The sequence below is a fragment of the Podarcis melisellensis genome, assembly GCF_964234715.1.
Source record: "Podarcis melisellensis genome assembly, chromosome: 10".
NCBI lineage: Eukaryota > Metazoa > Chordata > Lepidosauria > Squamata > Lacertidae > Podarcis > Podarcis melisellensis.
In genome coordinates this window covers 42,115,636-42,128,243 of record NC_138542.1, presented here as the reverse complement: position 1 = coordinate 42,128,243, position 12,608 = coordinate 42,115,636, and the positions used below count along the sequence as shown (strand labels likewise).

The window sequence follows — 12,608 nt, the reverse complement described above, 5'->3', positions numbered from 1 at the left end:
TTACATCTGTGACAGTGCACAGCATATGGCGAAAGAGTGCCCCCAGAGGCTCCAGAAACACACTGCAGCTTTAGCTACAGTGGCAGCAGAAGTGATGCAAGGAGAGCAACCTCAGGGAAACGACAGTGCCTGGCTGGAAGCAGAGCTGCTGGGGCTCAGCCAGGCGGATCTGTAGAGCAGTCCCCAGCGCTTTCGCAACGCACAGACCCTTTACCACCCAAGCCAGCAGTGCAGCTCACTGCAACTCTTCAGTTGCCAAATGGAACCACCCTGGAAGTTCCCATCACGATCGATTCTGGGAGCAATGCGGATTTTGTGGGGATGCAATTTGTCAAGCAGCATCGCATAGCGCTTCTGCCCGCAACAACGCCTCTGAACGTAGTTACGGTGGATGGCAGGAAATTGCTAGGAGGGCAAGTTGTGCAACAGACGCCTCCCATGGTGATGCGGATTGGAAATCATCGAGAAGTCATTAGCTTCAATGTCACCCACCTGTCAGACACGCCCATAGTATTAGGCATGAGTTGGCTGGAGAGGCACAGTCCTGCTGTAGCGTGGTACCAACGGCAGATCACCTTCTGCTCATCGTATTGTGCTCAACATTGCATCCAGTCCAGCCAGGAGGAGGGGGCTGAGCAGCAGCTGCAACTTGGCATGGTGCAGGCAGTGCCTCGCAAGTACGAAGGATTCTTGGAGGTTTTCTGCGAGAAGGAAGCTGACAAGTTGCCGCCCCACAGGCCTTACGACTATGCGATCGACCTGGTGCCGGGGGCGCAGCTGCCGACTGCAAAGCTGTATTCCATGTCGGAGGACGAGATGCAAGAGCTCAGAGAGTTCATAGAGCAGAATTTGAAGCGCGGATTCATCCGGGAATCCAAAGCAGTGGGGGGCAGTCCTGTTTTCTTTGTGAAGAAGAAGGACACGCCCCAAAAAAGACTCGTTGTGGACTACCGATCCATAAACAGAATGACTAAGCCCAAGGCCTTTCCCATGCCCAAGATTGACGACCTCCTAGCGACCGTGAGGAAGGGGAAGATCTTCACCAAGTTGGATCTGTGTGGAGCGTACAACCTCATCCGTATCCGGGAGGGCGATGAGTGGAAGACTGCCATGTTCACGCCTCTCGGCACGTATGAATACAGAGTTATGCCGTTTGGTCTCCAAAATGGATCTCACGTCTTCCAAGCCTTTATGCATCACGTGCTGGCGGGACTCCTCTACAAGAAGTGTGTGTGTTTTCTCGACGACATCCTGATCTTCTCGGAATCGCCGGAAGCTCATGAGAAAGATGTAAAGGAGGTCCTGCAGAGACTGCGGGAGCACAGGCTCTACGCCAAGTTGGAGAAGTGCCAGTTTGATGTGACGGAGGTGGATTTCCTCGGGTACAAGCTGTCCGACGAGGGGCTGGCCATGGACAGCGTCAAGGTCCGAGCGGTGTTGGACTGGAAGAGCCCACGCAATCGGAAGGAAGTCCAGAGATTCATCGGGTTCGCCAATTTCTACCGCAAATTCATCAGAGGTTTTGCAAAGGAGACGGCAGCAATCACGGACACCCTCAGTTCCAAGAAGAAGAAGTTCGCTTGGACAGAACAGGCGGAGCGCTCTTTTCGGAAGCTTAAAAGCCTCTTCGCCTCCGAGGAACAGCTGCTGCACGTGAATCCCGGCAAGCCCATGCGAGTAGAAACCGACGCGTCCGACAGGGCGGTTGGAGCCGTCCTCCTGCAAGAAGATCCGCAAGGGAATTGGAGACCTGGTGCCTTTTACTCCCGGAAGCTCAGCAAGACGGAGCAAAACTACACCATATGGGACAGGGAGCTGTTGGCCATTCACGCAGCTTTCAAAGCGTGGCGACACTTCCTCATAGGAGTCAAGCACACAGTGCAGGTCCGCACGGATCACAAGAACTTAGAGTATTGGCGAACAGCGAAGCTGCAGAGCCAAAGACACATGTGCTGGGCAGAATTCTTCGCGGATTTCGACTTCAGAATAGAATACATCCCGGGGGATTCCAACGTTATAGCCGATGCGCTCTCCAGGAAACCGCAATATCTTGAGGAGGCGGCACTAATAGCAGCCAAGCACATTTTCGCACCGCAGGCGTGGGCGTGCGCTGCCATCGCAGTCGACCTGGACGCGGTGCGACGCGCGTTGCAAGTGGATCAGTTTGCACAATCCAAGATAGAGGAGCTGCGCAGGGGTTCACAGAGAGACGATGAGTTCCAGTTACGAGACGGGCTGTTGACTCGCAAAGGTGCCCTCTACGTACCAAGCGACGAGCTCCGCGCAAGGGTTCTGCAGCAGTTGCACGACGCCCCCAGTGCGGGCCACTTCGGCAAGGAGAAGACAATAGAACTAGTGGCCAGGGACTTTTGGTGGCCCCAGATGCGGGGAGAGGTGGCGGATTACGTCGCCAGGTGTGACACCTGTCAGAGGTCCAAACCAGTACACCAGAAGCCAGCGGGGTTGCTGGAACCGCTGGAGACGCCGCAGCAACCGTGGGAGAGGGTGGCACTGGACTTTGTTACTGATCTACCCAGCTCCAGGGGCAAGACGGCGGTACTGGTGGTTGTGGACCTGTTCACCAAGATGGCGCACTTCATTCCTTGTGCCAAGGTGGCGACGGCTGAACAGACCGCCAAACTCTTCGTCGACCACGTGTTCAGAGTGCATGGACTGCCGCAGTCCATCCTGTCTGACAGGGGGCGCCAATTTGTTTCCAATTTTTGGCAGAAGCTTCTAGGTATCCTGCACGTCAAGATCAACTTAGCATCGGCGAGACATCCACAGACCAACGGCCAAGCAGAGAGGGTCAACGCGATCATGCAGCAGTACCTGAGATGTTATGCCAATCAGCGACCCGCAGCGTGGGTGGACTACCTGCCGATGGCTGAGTTTGCCTACAACAACACGAAGCACGCGTCGACGGGGGTGACGCCGTTCTTCGCGAACAATGGCCGTCATCCCAGAACCTTTCCGAGGCTCGTAGCAACGGGAGAGGGGGTGCCGCAAGAGGCCGACCAGTTCGCAGCAGAGCTGCAAGAGGTGCACGAGTAGCTGCGGAGACATTTGGAGCTAGCCAAACAAGCCTATAAGGTGCAGGCGGACAAACACAGAAGGGCGGGAGAGGACATCCAGGTGGGGGACTGGGTATGGTTAGCAGCCCAAGCGATGCCAGCCAAGACGTTAGCCAAGAAGAAGCTAGCACACAGACAGCTAGGGCCATACCAAGTTGAGGCTAGGATCAATCCTGTAGCGTTTCGACTGGCCCTCCCCGAAGGATCCAGAGTGCACCCGGTCTTTCACAGGTCGGTGCTCACTCCCTACAAGGCCCCGCACAGGTTTCAGGAGTCAGAAACAGTACCAGATCCACGCAAAGAGTCACCCAAGAGGGGGGGGTCACCTAGGGCCGAACCACTCAACGAGGTCACAGAGATTCTGGACTCAAGATGGGGGGCTGAGGGAGTTGAATACTTTCTCGCCAGAGAGGGTACCCCAGCCAGTGCCAATAGTTGGGTGCCGGGCTACGCGTTAGACGAACCCCTTTTGAAAGACGAGTTCCATGCACTTTTCCCACATAGACCCATGCCAGCCGAGTACTTTGATGACTGGCTCTTTACGCCCACATTTTCAGATAGCACTTTCCGGGGCTTTTCTTCCACCGAGGGAGGAACGGCAGAATCGAGCCCGCCCAGAGGATCGTGTTCGGGGGTGGACACACTACCCTCGGATTGGTGGGAGGAGCAACCAGAGGAGGACTGGCGTAAGAGGTGGTTGATGGGGCCTGGGCAGGCAGCACCAGACGAAGTAGCGATGGAAGAGGAGACTGAGAACACTTTGGGTGAAGAGCCCGAGTTCGAACACACATACACAGAACTGCCAGCAGAGGACATTGGAGTAGACGACCTGTATCCCGAATCTACCTCCGAAGAGCCGCAGCTCCCACAACCTGCACCCGACGGGCGGGAGGGGGGAAGGGGGGGCTTCGAGGGGGGGATGGATGTCAGGGGTTCAGGTAGAGAAGAGCAGATGAGGGAGGAGACAGAGAGCGAGGGGGAAGAATCCCAGAGCGACAAGGAAGAGGATGACAATGACCAAAGGTCGTCCATGAGTTTGTCCAGTGAGTCAGAGGATTCCCAAAAAGGGAGCCCCCCTGGTCAGGCCAAGGGGAGCCCAAGGGGGAAGCAGTCAGGAGCAGGGGAGCGAAGGGAGAGGCCCCAGTGGGAGTTGGAGATCGGGGCCGGCTTCTCCGCCGGAACGGAGTGAAGGGGGTGGAGTTACCAGTGTGTCAGAGGGAGCAGAGCAGGGAGCAGAGAGGGGAAGGAGATCGGGGCAAGACGTCCTGCCGGAAGGGGCGGAGAGTAGTACCGGCAGCAGTGTAGCGGTCGAGAGGAAGGTCAGGAGCAACGTACGTGCGCCAAGTTCAAATGTGGAGGCGCGCGGAAGTGAGGGAAGCCCTGGGGAGGAGCCTGGCCCCAAAGCGAGAAGGAGGGGGGAACAGGCGTCAGAGGAGTCAGCTTCTGAGGAGTCCCGACGGGAGGGAGCCCAGGGGGGCAGAAAGACCCTGCGGAAAAGGAAGGAGAGGAAGAGGTGGTCCAGGACAAGGCTCTTAAGCTGGTGCAGGGGCGGAACTGATTCAGAGGGGACTTCAGCGGTCTGATGTCACAGACATAGAGCCACGGAGATGGATTGTAAAACCGGCAATGTTCTTCAATAAAGACTTTTGTATATAAACTGGATTGGACTTGGGTCTCTTGTGAGCTGGGACCACGGGTGGCTCTGACACTAACAAACACAAAACCTAAAGAAATGTTATGTCTGTGTATAGCACATCCTAATCACAATGCTTTTCAAAATCACAAGGGCTCTACTATAATGGAAATTAAAAATAATTGATACTTACCTGAACACGCATGGTAGTTTTTCATTTAGCAAAGCTGGGAACACCATCTAAAAATAATCTCTGAGTTTTCTAAATTAAGAACTGCTGTATTTCTCTTCACTTCTGCTCTGAGCCTACCTGGGAACTGTGTTTTTCATTTAAGGTTGGGTACAATTCTGGGTACAAGCTAAACTCAGAATGAGGAGCAGTCATTGTTTTTTAATCCTGAAATCCTAGGTGTGTCATCTGATAGTTGTAGCTATTATATCCAGCCTCTCTCCCTCTCCCTCTCTTTTTACTTTTTAACTGAAACTTACACAGGGGTTTATGTTCCAGGGATAAAGTCAAAATCACGTATAGTCAAAACCCATTGATTCTATCGCAGGTGGCATTGCCAAAGTATTTTTTACTGCCCTGGCTCTATGTATACAATTTCCACACTGCATACTCTTTACTAGAGTTGGATATGCCCATTTGAAAAAAAAAACCCCACTGAAAGCCTTCTCCTCCAAAGATTTGTCAAATCCTCCTTCAAAGTCATCTCAACTGGTGGCCATCACTGCTTCCTGTGGGAGTGAGTTCCATAGTTTAACTATGTGTACTTTATAAACTACGTGTACTTTATTTCTGACCAAACTGCGGGAGGCAGTGGAAGACGGAGTGCCTGGCATGCTCTGGTCCATGGGGTCACGAAGAGTTGGACACGACTAAACAACAACAACAACAACTTTATTTATCTGCAATACCTGATTTTATGAGAAAAGAGATGAAACTATAGTTACTTACCAGGACTGCCTTGCCATGGTGGCCTTTTAATTATGGAGACACAAATACCAAAGAGGCTGTGAGGAAGAAACTGTGAAACAATGCCCCTGCCCAGCCCAAGCAAGCCATTCACAGTAGCACAGCAGAGGGGTTTGTGCTGTCCCATGATAATATCAGAAAGCAGCCACTAGATGCCATAACACTGTTTCACTACTTTGCCCACACTGGAGGCTGAGCTTGTCACTAAGCAACAGAGAAAGGGAATTCAGATATAATTAGAAGATCAAGCTTTCAAAGCAACAAATTTCTCCACCAGACAACTTCCCTTATGCTCACAAGGACATAACTTACCATTTTTAATACAGTGAGACACAATGACACTTTGAACTGAGCCAACTGTGAGTCATGGTTTTGTCCTCTACAGATGAATCATAGAAAACACTCCTTCTTCACCTGCAATTCCGCCTTTCTTTGGTTTGTATTATCCCAGATCACCTTTGCATCCAAACTGGCAAACTCTGGTTTGAACTTGCACAGCAGACCAGGACTGCAAACCAGATTGGATACTGGTTTGAACTGCAAGCACAAGTAAAAGTTTACCAGTTTGTATGTAAGGGCACACTAGGAATACAAAAAGCAGGGATGGATAGAAGTGAACATTTTATACTGATTTACAGAGTTTCACAAATGATCTTCCTACAGCTGACTCTACTTGCAAAGCTACTGAGCTTTGGCACAGAGAAAACATCATTTTTCCACAAAAGACAAGATCTAGATGCTTGTTCTATTCTTCCAACACAATCTATGCCTCTTTACTTGGAAGTAAGTTTTGCTAAGTTCTAATGGGGCTTACTTCTATGCACCCTTGTATTCCATATGAGAAAATAAAATTCTCATATGGAGAAGACTTTGAACTTTGGAGAAAAGGAAGAAAATGTATGGACTAAGATAGAAAAAATACACCACATCCTCCAATATATTAAAATATTTATTACTTTCAAATGCACAAACTTGTTTAATTAAAACCCAGCAACTTTGCTAATGCAAAGTCTTAGAAACATTAAAAAAAATCAGCAGTCAGCAAATTCAGCAATTTCCCTTGATGCACAGATATATTCCAATTAACACCAACACAGTACAGTATAGCTAAAAGCAAAAGTTGAGCTGCTATTAGTACTCAGATTATCTCTTGTAATGCCAGATAAACCGGAAACAATTCCTTTCTCCTAATGTAATAGACCAATGAGCCTCATTTTAATTATCTAGCTTTATCTTAAGTTCCAATAGATAATGCCAGCGGAAAATTTAGACAATCTCATTTGATGAATGTTACCTTAAAATATTGTCCACAAGCACTAAAATCTAAATTAAACCTTTTAAGAAACCGAACTAAATCCTTGTTTCTTCAACATCCTTCATTGAATCTTAATGAGCCCCCATAACACAAATAATTCTCCACTCCAGCTCCTGCACAGCCATTCAGTGGAACACTGTGTCAAAGAGTAAGGGTTTCCTTTACATCCCTTTGAATTGTGTTCTTTTCTTAATGGGAAGGCTTCCTAGCAAGGGATGCACAGGTGAGAATAGGGTCACAATTCACTGAAGCTAGGCCAAAGGATCACATTTCCAGATACAGCATGAGGGTACTGCTAATTAAAACACGACATTTTTTTAAAAAACATACAGTTTGGCAACTGCAGAAAGATAATGATTAAATTTAACCTGAAACACAAACACAAGAAGTACTGAAATAGAGATGGCAAAAACTTTGAAACAAGTGTAACTAATTGGTTGCTAAAATTATTAGAGATTGCTTATGCACTGGAAATAATTTCTATTCCTAACCTGCTCATAAACTCCTTAGACGTTAATGGTGAAAATCCTAGATTTGCGGTGTGTACTCACAGGTGGTGACACCAACATGGGAAAGAGCCACATTGCAGACTCCTCCCTTTTGGTCTGGAGTCCTGACATCACTGGACTGGCTCCCATTCCATTAAGATGATAATGGGAGGAGTCCCAAGTATGACTAGAATTTGACCCGAAGAGGGACACTATATTTTGGTTAAAGATTATATTCAACATGAATTATTTTATGTTGTCCTTTTCAATTAAATATCTGCTGACACAAGAGTGAAGAAATGCAGTTGAGAAAAATCTGAGATATGCTATCTTAAAATAAGAAATAAAGCTACATTGTGATTTTGCAATCAGAAAACTTCATTTGAAATAATACTATCTACTTTAGTAGATCTGATACAGACATTTTGGTTTTATCCAAAAACAAACAGATAAGCCAGCTTCCAATAACGTCAGGGAAAATTTACCTTCAGAAAATTGCACCTGCTTTATTCTTAGGGCATATGGAGACAGAGTTCTGTGCCTTTACCACACTGGCCCAGTTTGCACAAACAATAGCTCAAATGTGAAAGTATGTGATACTCACAGAGCAAATTCCAGCGGCTTTGTTGCAGCACTACGCAGAACTAAGCCAATGTTTGACTTAGTGTTATGTCTGAGCCAGTGTCCATGGGTTGTCTCATCCAGACAACTATACTCACATTTTGATGTAATGCCAACTCAAACCATGGTTTGGCTTACCTGTGTGGACCATGGCAGCAACAGAGTCACAATTTTTCCTGCGAATACTCAAACACTTTTAAATTCAATTGGCTATGGTTTGGCCTAGATTTATGTGCAAACCAAGGTGATGTTTGAGAAGCATGAATCTGCTACTCCTAAAAACATAACAGTACCATTTGGAGTGTAATTTTCTACTACTGGAGTTTTTAGTCACATTATGTATCATGGCTCTTAAAATTCTATTTAAATATTAAAGTGGTTTTTTAAAGAACATCCACACCCCTACTTTTGTCTCAAGACAAAACTGCATTAGTAAAACAGAAGTTTATGGTATTTTATGAAAATGTACTTATGGCTTAGAAACATTTGCCACTAGATCAGTGAAAATATTTCAGTTATCATAGGGCTGGTAATTCACCTTCCAATTATTATTAGTATACTACTTAGTATACATATTGGGTCAGGGCAACTTTAGTCATCAATAATTAGTCCCATTGATTTCAGGGGGACTAAAGTTTGGCTAAAGTTTAATCTGGATGTAACTAACCATGGGAAAAGCCACATATAAAATGCATATCAAACTGCTGATCAAAACTAAACATATAAAATGTATGCTGATTTAGGAACGTTTACAAATTTACCATACAGGTAATTTATGCCAGAGTAAAAATGACTTCACAGTTTAAAGAAAGTTTTTTGGGAATATGCTTCCGGCTCAAAACACTGCAGTTACAATCAGTTTTAAACAGATTTATTTCATAATCTGTAGCACGTAAAGAATGCCAAGATTATCAACAGTCACACATACTTTGAAATCTGGAGAAACGTGTAATGATTTAAGGTTTGTTCCATTTGTATAGAATGTTTGTAGGAGTTGCCCAGTAGCTACATTCCACCACTAGGATGAAGAGAAAATAAGTTTTCAATTAGGAAGCAATAAATCTGAATGTAGCATGTTACAGATATGATACCAATAACTTGGGAGTCACACTATAGATCTACACATTAAGTGCACACTATTAATTTCTCAGATGTCAGTTTCAGAAAACAATGGTTGAGGACAACTGACTGATACAACATTTTAACATCTTTAAACCTTTGGGATATATTTTCTATTTGCAACAAAACGCTAATGAAATCCTGACAATTTACAATGTATTTAGAGTTATTTAACATTTTCACACTTGTTAATAAATTGCAAAATAATACTTCTTTTGTACCCATTCTTGTTGAACTTACCTGAATGCATCCCCCAGAAGAAACAAGTATCTGAGTATCAGGGGAAAAGTGAAGGTCTGTTACCCAGCCTCCGTAGGCTGATTCTCCCTCACTTTTTGAAGCATGGGAATAGAGGTGAAGCAGTTCTCCTCTCAATACATTCCAAACCTGAGACACAAGCAGTACAAAAACAGACAAAAACAGGATAAGGTTGCAGTGTAACTGTAGTTATGTTCATATTCCCTTAAAATCATAAAATAGTATAATTATTTAGTCCAATCCCCTGCAATGCAGGAATCTCAACTAGATAAAATGACCTTGGCACAGAAAATTTCTACAAACCACAAGGAAACCTATGCCAACCAGAGGTCAAGACAGGAAACATTTTTAACTCCATGGGGTCAACTTTGACAGGTGGAGGACTTTACCCACCTGTCAATCATATAACATCACATGTCAAAATCTCTTGTGCCCCCTTTTTAAATCCGCCAGTCTCAGAAGCTTAAAAGGGGAGTGTGGGAAAACCCACAAAGTCCCTAATCTTGGAGCCTTAAAAGGGGGAGATGGAACTCACAAAATCTTTTGCAGGTCTCCCAGTGCTTCCCTTTTAAGCCTCTGAAATTGGAGGAGGCGGCAAGAGGCTTACAAATGGCTTTAAGGAAGGCCCCATGCTCCTGTTTGATCCTCAGGTGCTGTCTCCATGAGCTGCTTCAAAGGGTGCTTTGGCACAGAGCTTTCATCACAATTTAGCTGATGGTTTTATAATAGGAAAACTAATAATAAAAAAATCCTGCTGCCTTTGCTGTGCAATCTTGTTTTTAGCTGGGAAAAGATTTGCATAGCTAATGCAGGTTTAAACTGTATCTGCTTATGAGCACAGTTTGAGGGAAATGGCCTCAAGGGTCAAACGGGATCCCATGGCAGGCCAAGACCGGCCACAGGCCAGAGATTCCCCACCCCTGCCACAGGTGTTTCTGACATATCTGTCAAACCTGTTCTCTGAAACATCCTCAACTTAACAAACATTTCTGAGCCAAGCTATATGTACTTTTCTGCCATTTAAACTCATTACCTCATGTGCTAAAAAACTGTTTAAGAATTAAGTCTCTCACAATTCACTTGTGCATGAAAAGTATGAAAATTGTAAATAAAGGCTACCACCTTTTCTTCCACACCATCTAAGCAGTAATGACTAATTTTAGAATGTCACATATTGTGCTTACAACCAAGGCTTGATGCATACATTTCTTTGCGCTGTCAGCCCTAATCCTCTACAAGTTTGGGGCAACACTGAAGCCACCAGTGGCACAATGAGCATTCAAAGGGACCACTCTATACCGCATTCTCTATGTGCTCTCATTAGGTTAGGAGAGATAAATCACATGTTAGAAATGAATGGCTGCATAGGACAGAAGGGAAAGATTAATCAATGCAGAATGACATAAAAATGTATGCAGTTATCAAGATGCAACACATATTAACAACAAAACAGGAGGAGGAAAGTAAGTCCCACATTTATATGTAAATATGTTTATGATCTATAATAAAGAATTGCCTTCCTTTCCCCAATACCCTTTAATCATTAATCCTACTTTCCTTTTGATTTAATGCAGCCTTTCCATTTCTAATCATCTTTTTGTTATCAGAACTGCACCTGACATCCTTCTCCACCTCTGTTAATATTCTTGTTGCATAAAACCTGTACATGGTCATCCAAACCAGGTCTTACAGTACCAAAGAGCCACCACCTAATTTGTGAGAAACTCATGTGTCCACTTAACTAGCCGATACCTGCTGCAATAACTTCTTATGCTAAATTTTTAAATAAATCATTTAAAAACAAAATGGAGTACCCGTATTTCCCCATTGTCATCTCCTGTAGCTAACAATTCATTGTCAAGGGAGAAGGCACAGCACCTCACACAGCCGTCGTGACCACTCAGCTTATGAAGAACCGATGAACTTTCAAAACTCCATACCTAAAGATTTAAAACATGAAACACGTTGTTAAATTATATTCCAGTATTTTTAGGTTATTTTGAGCTTCCTACCTGTAAAAGATATTTGGACTTCGATGACTCAGATATGAAAATTGGTTAAGGTACTCCCACAATAGAAAGCAAGCTAAACTTTTCTACACAGATGGTTTAGGACAGAGCAAAGCGCAGAAGGCATATAAAGGGACAACCAAAATGAGAAGTTAGGTGGTGCACCCTGCAAATGAAAGCTGACGTGTTTTAGGTTTTTGTTTCGTTTTAGATTAAACAAGACAGCTAAGGGAGAACACAGGGGTTTCTAAGTATGCCTGGTGCTGAGAAAGTGGACAAAACTTTTTCTCCCCCCTCATCAACCAGTAAAATTATTGGAAGCAGATTCAGGACAAAGGAAAGTACTTCTTCATGCATCACATAATTAATGGAACTCAATGCAAGAAGATGTGGAGATGGCCATGAGCTTGTTTAAAAACATGAGATGGTTTTAAAAGAAGACGAACGCATAGAAGTCAGATCTACAAAGGCTATGATTGCCATGGAGGCTACACAGAAATTCCGAGGCAGTATGCTATTGAATCTCAACTACTGGGAAGCAACAGCAGGAGAGGACTATTGCCTTCAGCCCTGCCTCTGGGCTAGGAGGCATATGGTTTTGCCACTGTGTGAAGCAGCTTACAAGACTAGAAGGACCTTTTCTCTGCTCCAGTGAGGCTCTTCATATGTTATTACTGATCTTTTGATTGAGGATCTCCTAGGTAAACTTGTAAATATTTCTTGGAAAGCAGCTTTCCTATACTGCCCTGCACAAGAGGAGCTGCATCTAAATCCTTAATTTAGATTATTTATTTCTGAAATGGGAGAAATAGAATTGTAGTAAGCCCCTGGAATATACCATACCTGGCTAGCTGTATTCAACTGAAGTTAAAAGAAGAGAAAGCTGACGTGTATTTGCAATTGTTTGTACTTCATATTTCCCTTGCCATTGTTAGAAACTACTTGTTTCAGAATAATGATGAGAATTTAAATTACAAAAGCCCAATACTGCTTTGGCCAAGCTCCTAAAAAGACAGTTGCAAGGAGACATTTTGGCCTTACGCTTGGAGGACAGGTTTTATCAGTCCAAGATTTACTCCTACTTGATGTTTCTCCCATTTACCTGGTAATCTGGA

The 12,608-nt window shown here is 45.0% G+C and overlaps 1 protein-coding gene across 1 annotated transcript in view; it reads right to left on the bottom strand.

Moving 5' to 3' along the window:
• Positions 1-6,616: 6,616 nt before the first annotated feature.
• Positions 6,617-12,608, bottom strand: part of APAF1 (apoptotic peptidase activating factor 1) — a 40,429-nt gene continuing 34,437 nt past the window's right edge. The window contains exons 26-28 of the mRNA XM_081927932.1: positions 11,299-11,424; positions 9,467-9,613; positions 6,617-9,125 (exon numbers count right to left, since the gene is read on the bottom strand). Of these exons, the coding sequence (XP_081784058.1) occupies positions 8,979-9,125; positions 9,467-9,613; positions 11,299-11,424 (420 nt within the window). The 3' untranslated portion in view covers positions 6,617-8,978. The remainder of the gene's footprint in view (positions 9,126-9,466; positions 9,614-11,298; positions 11,425-12,608) is intronic.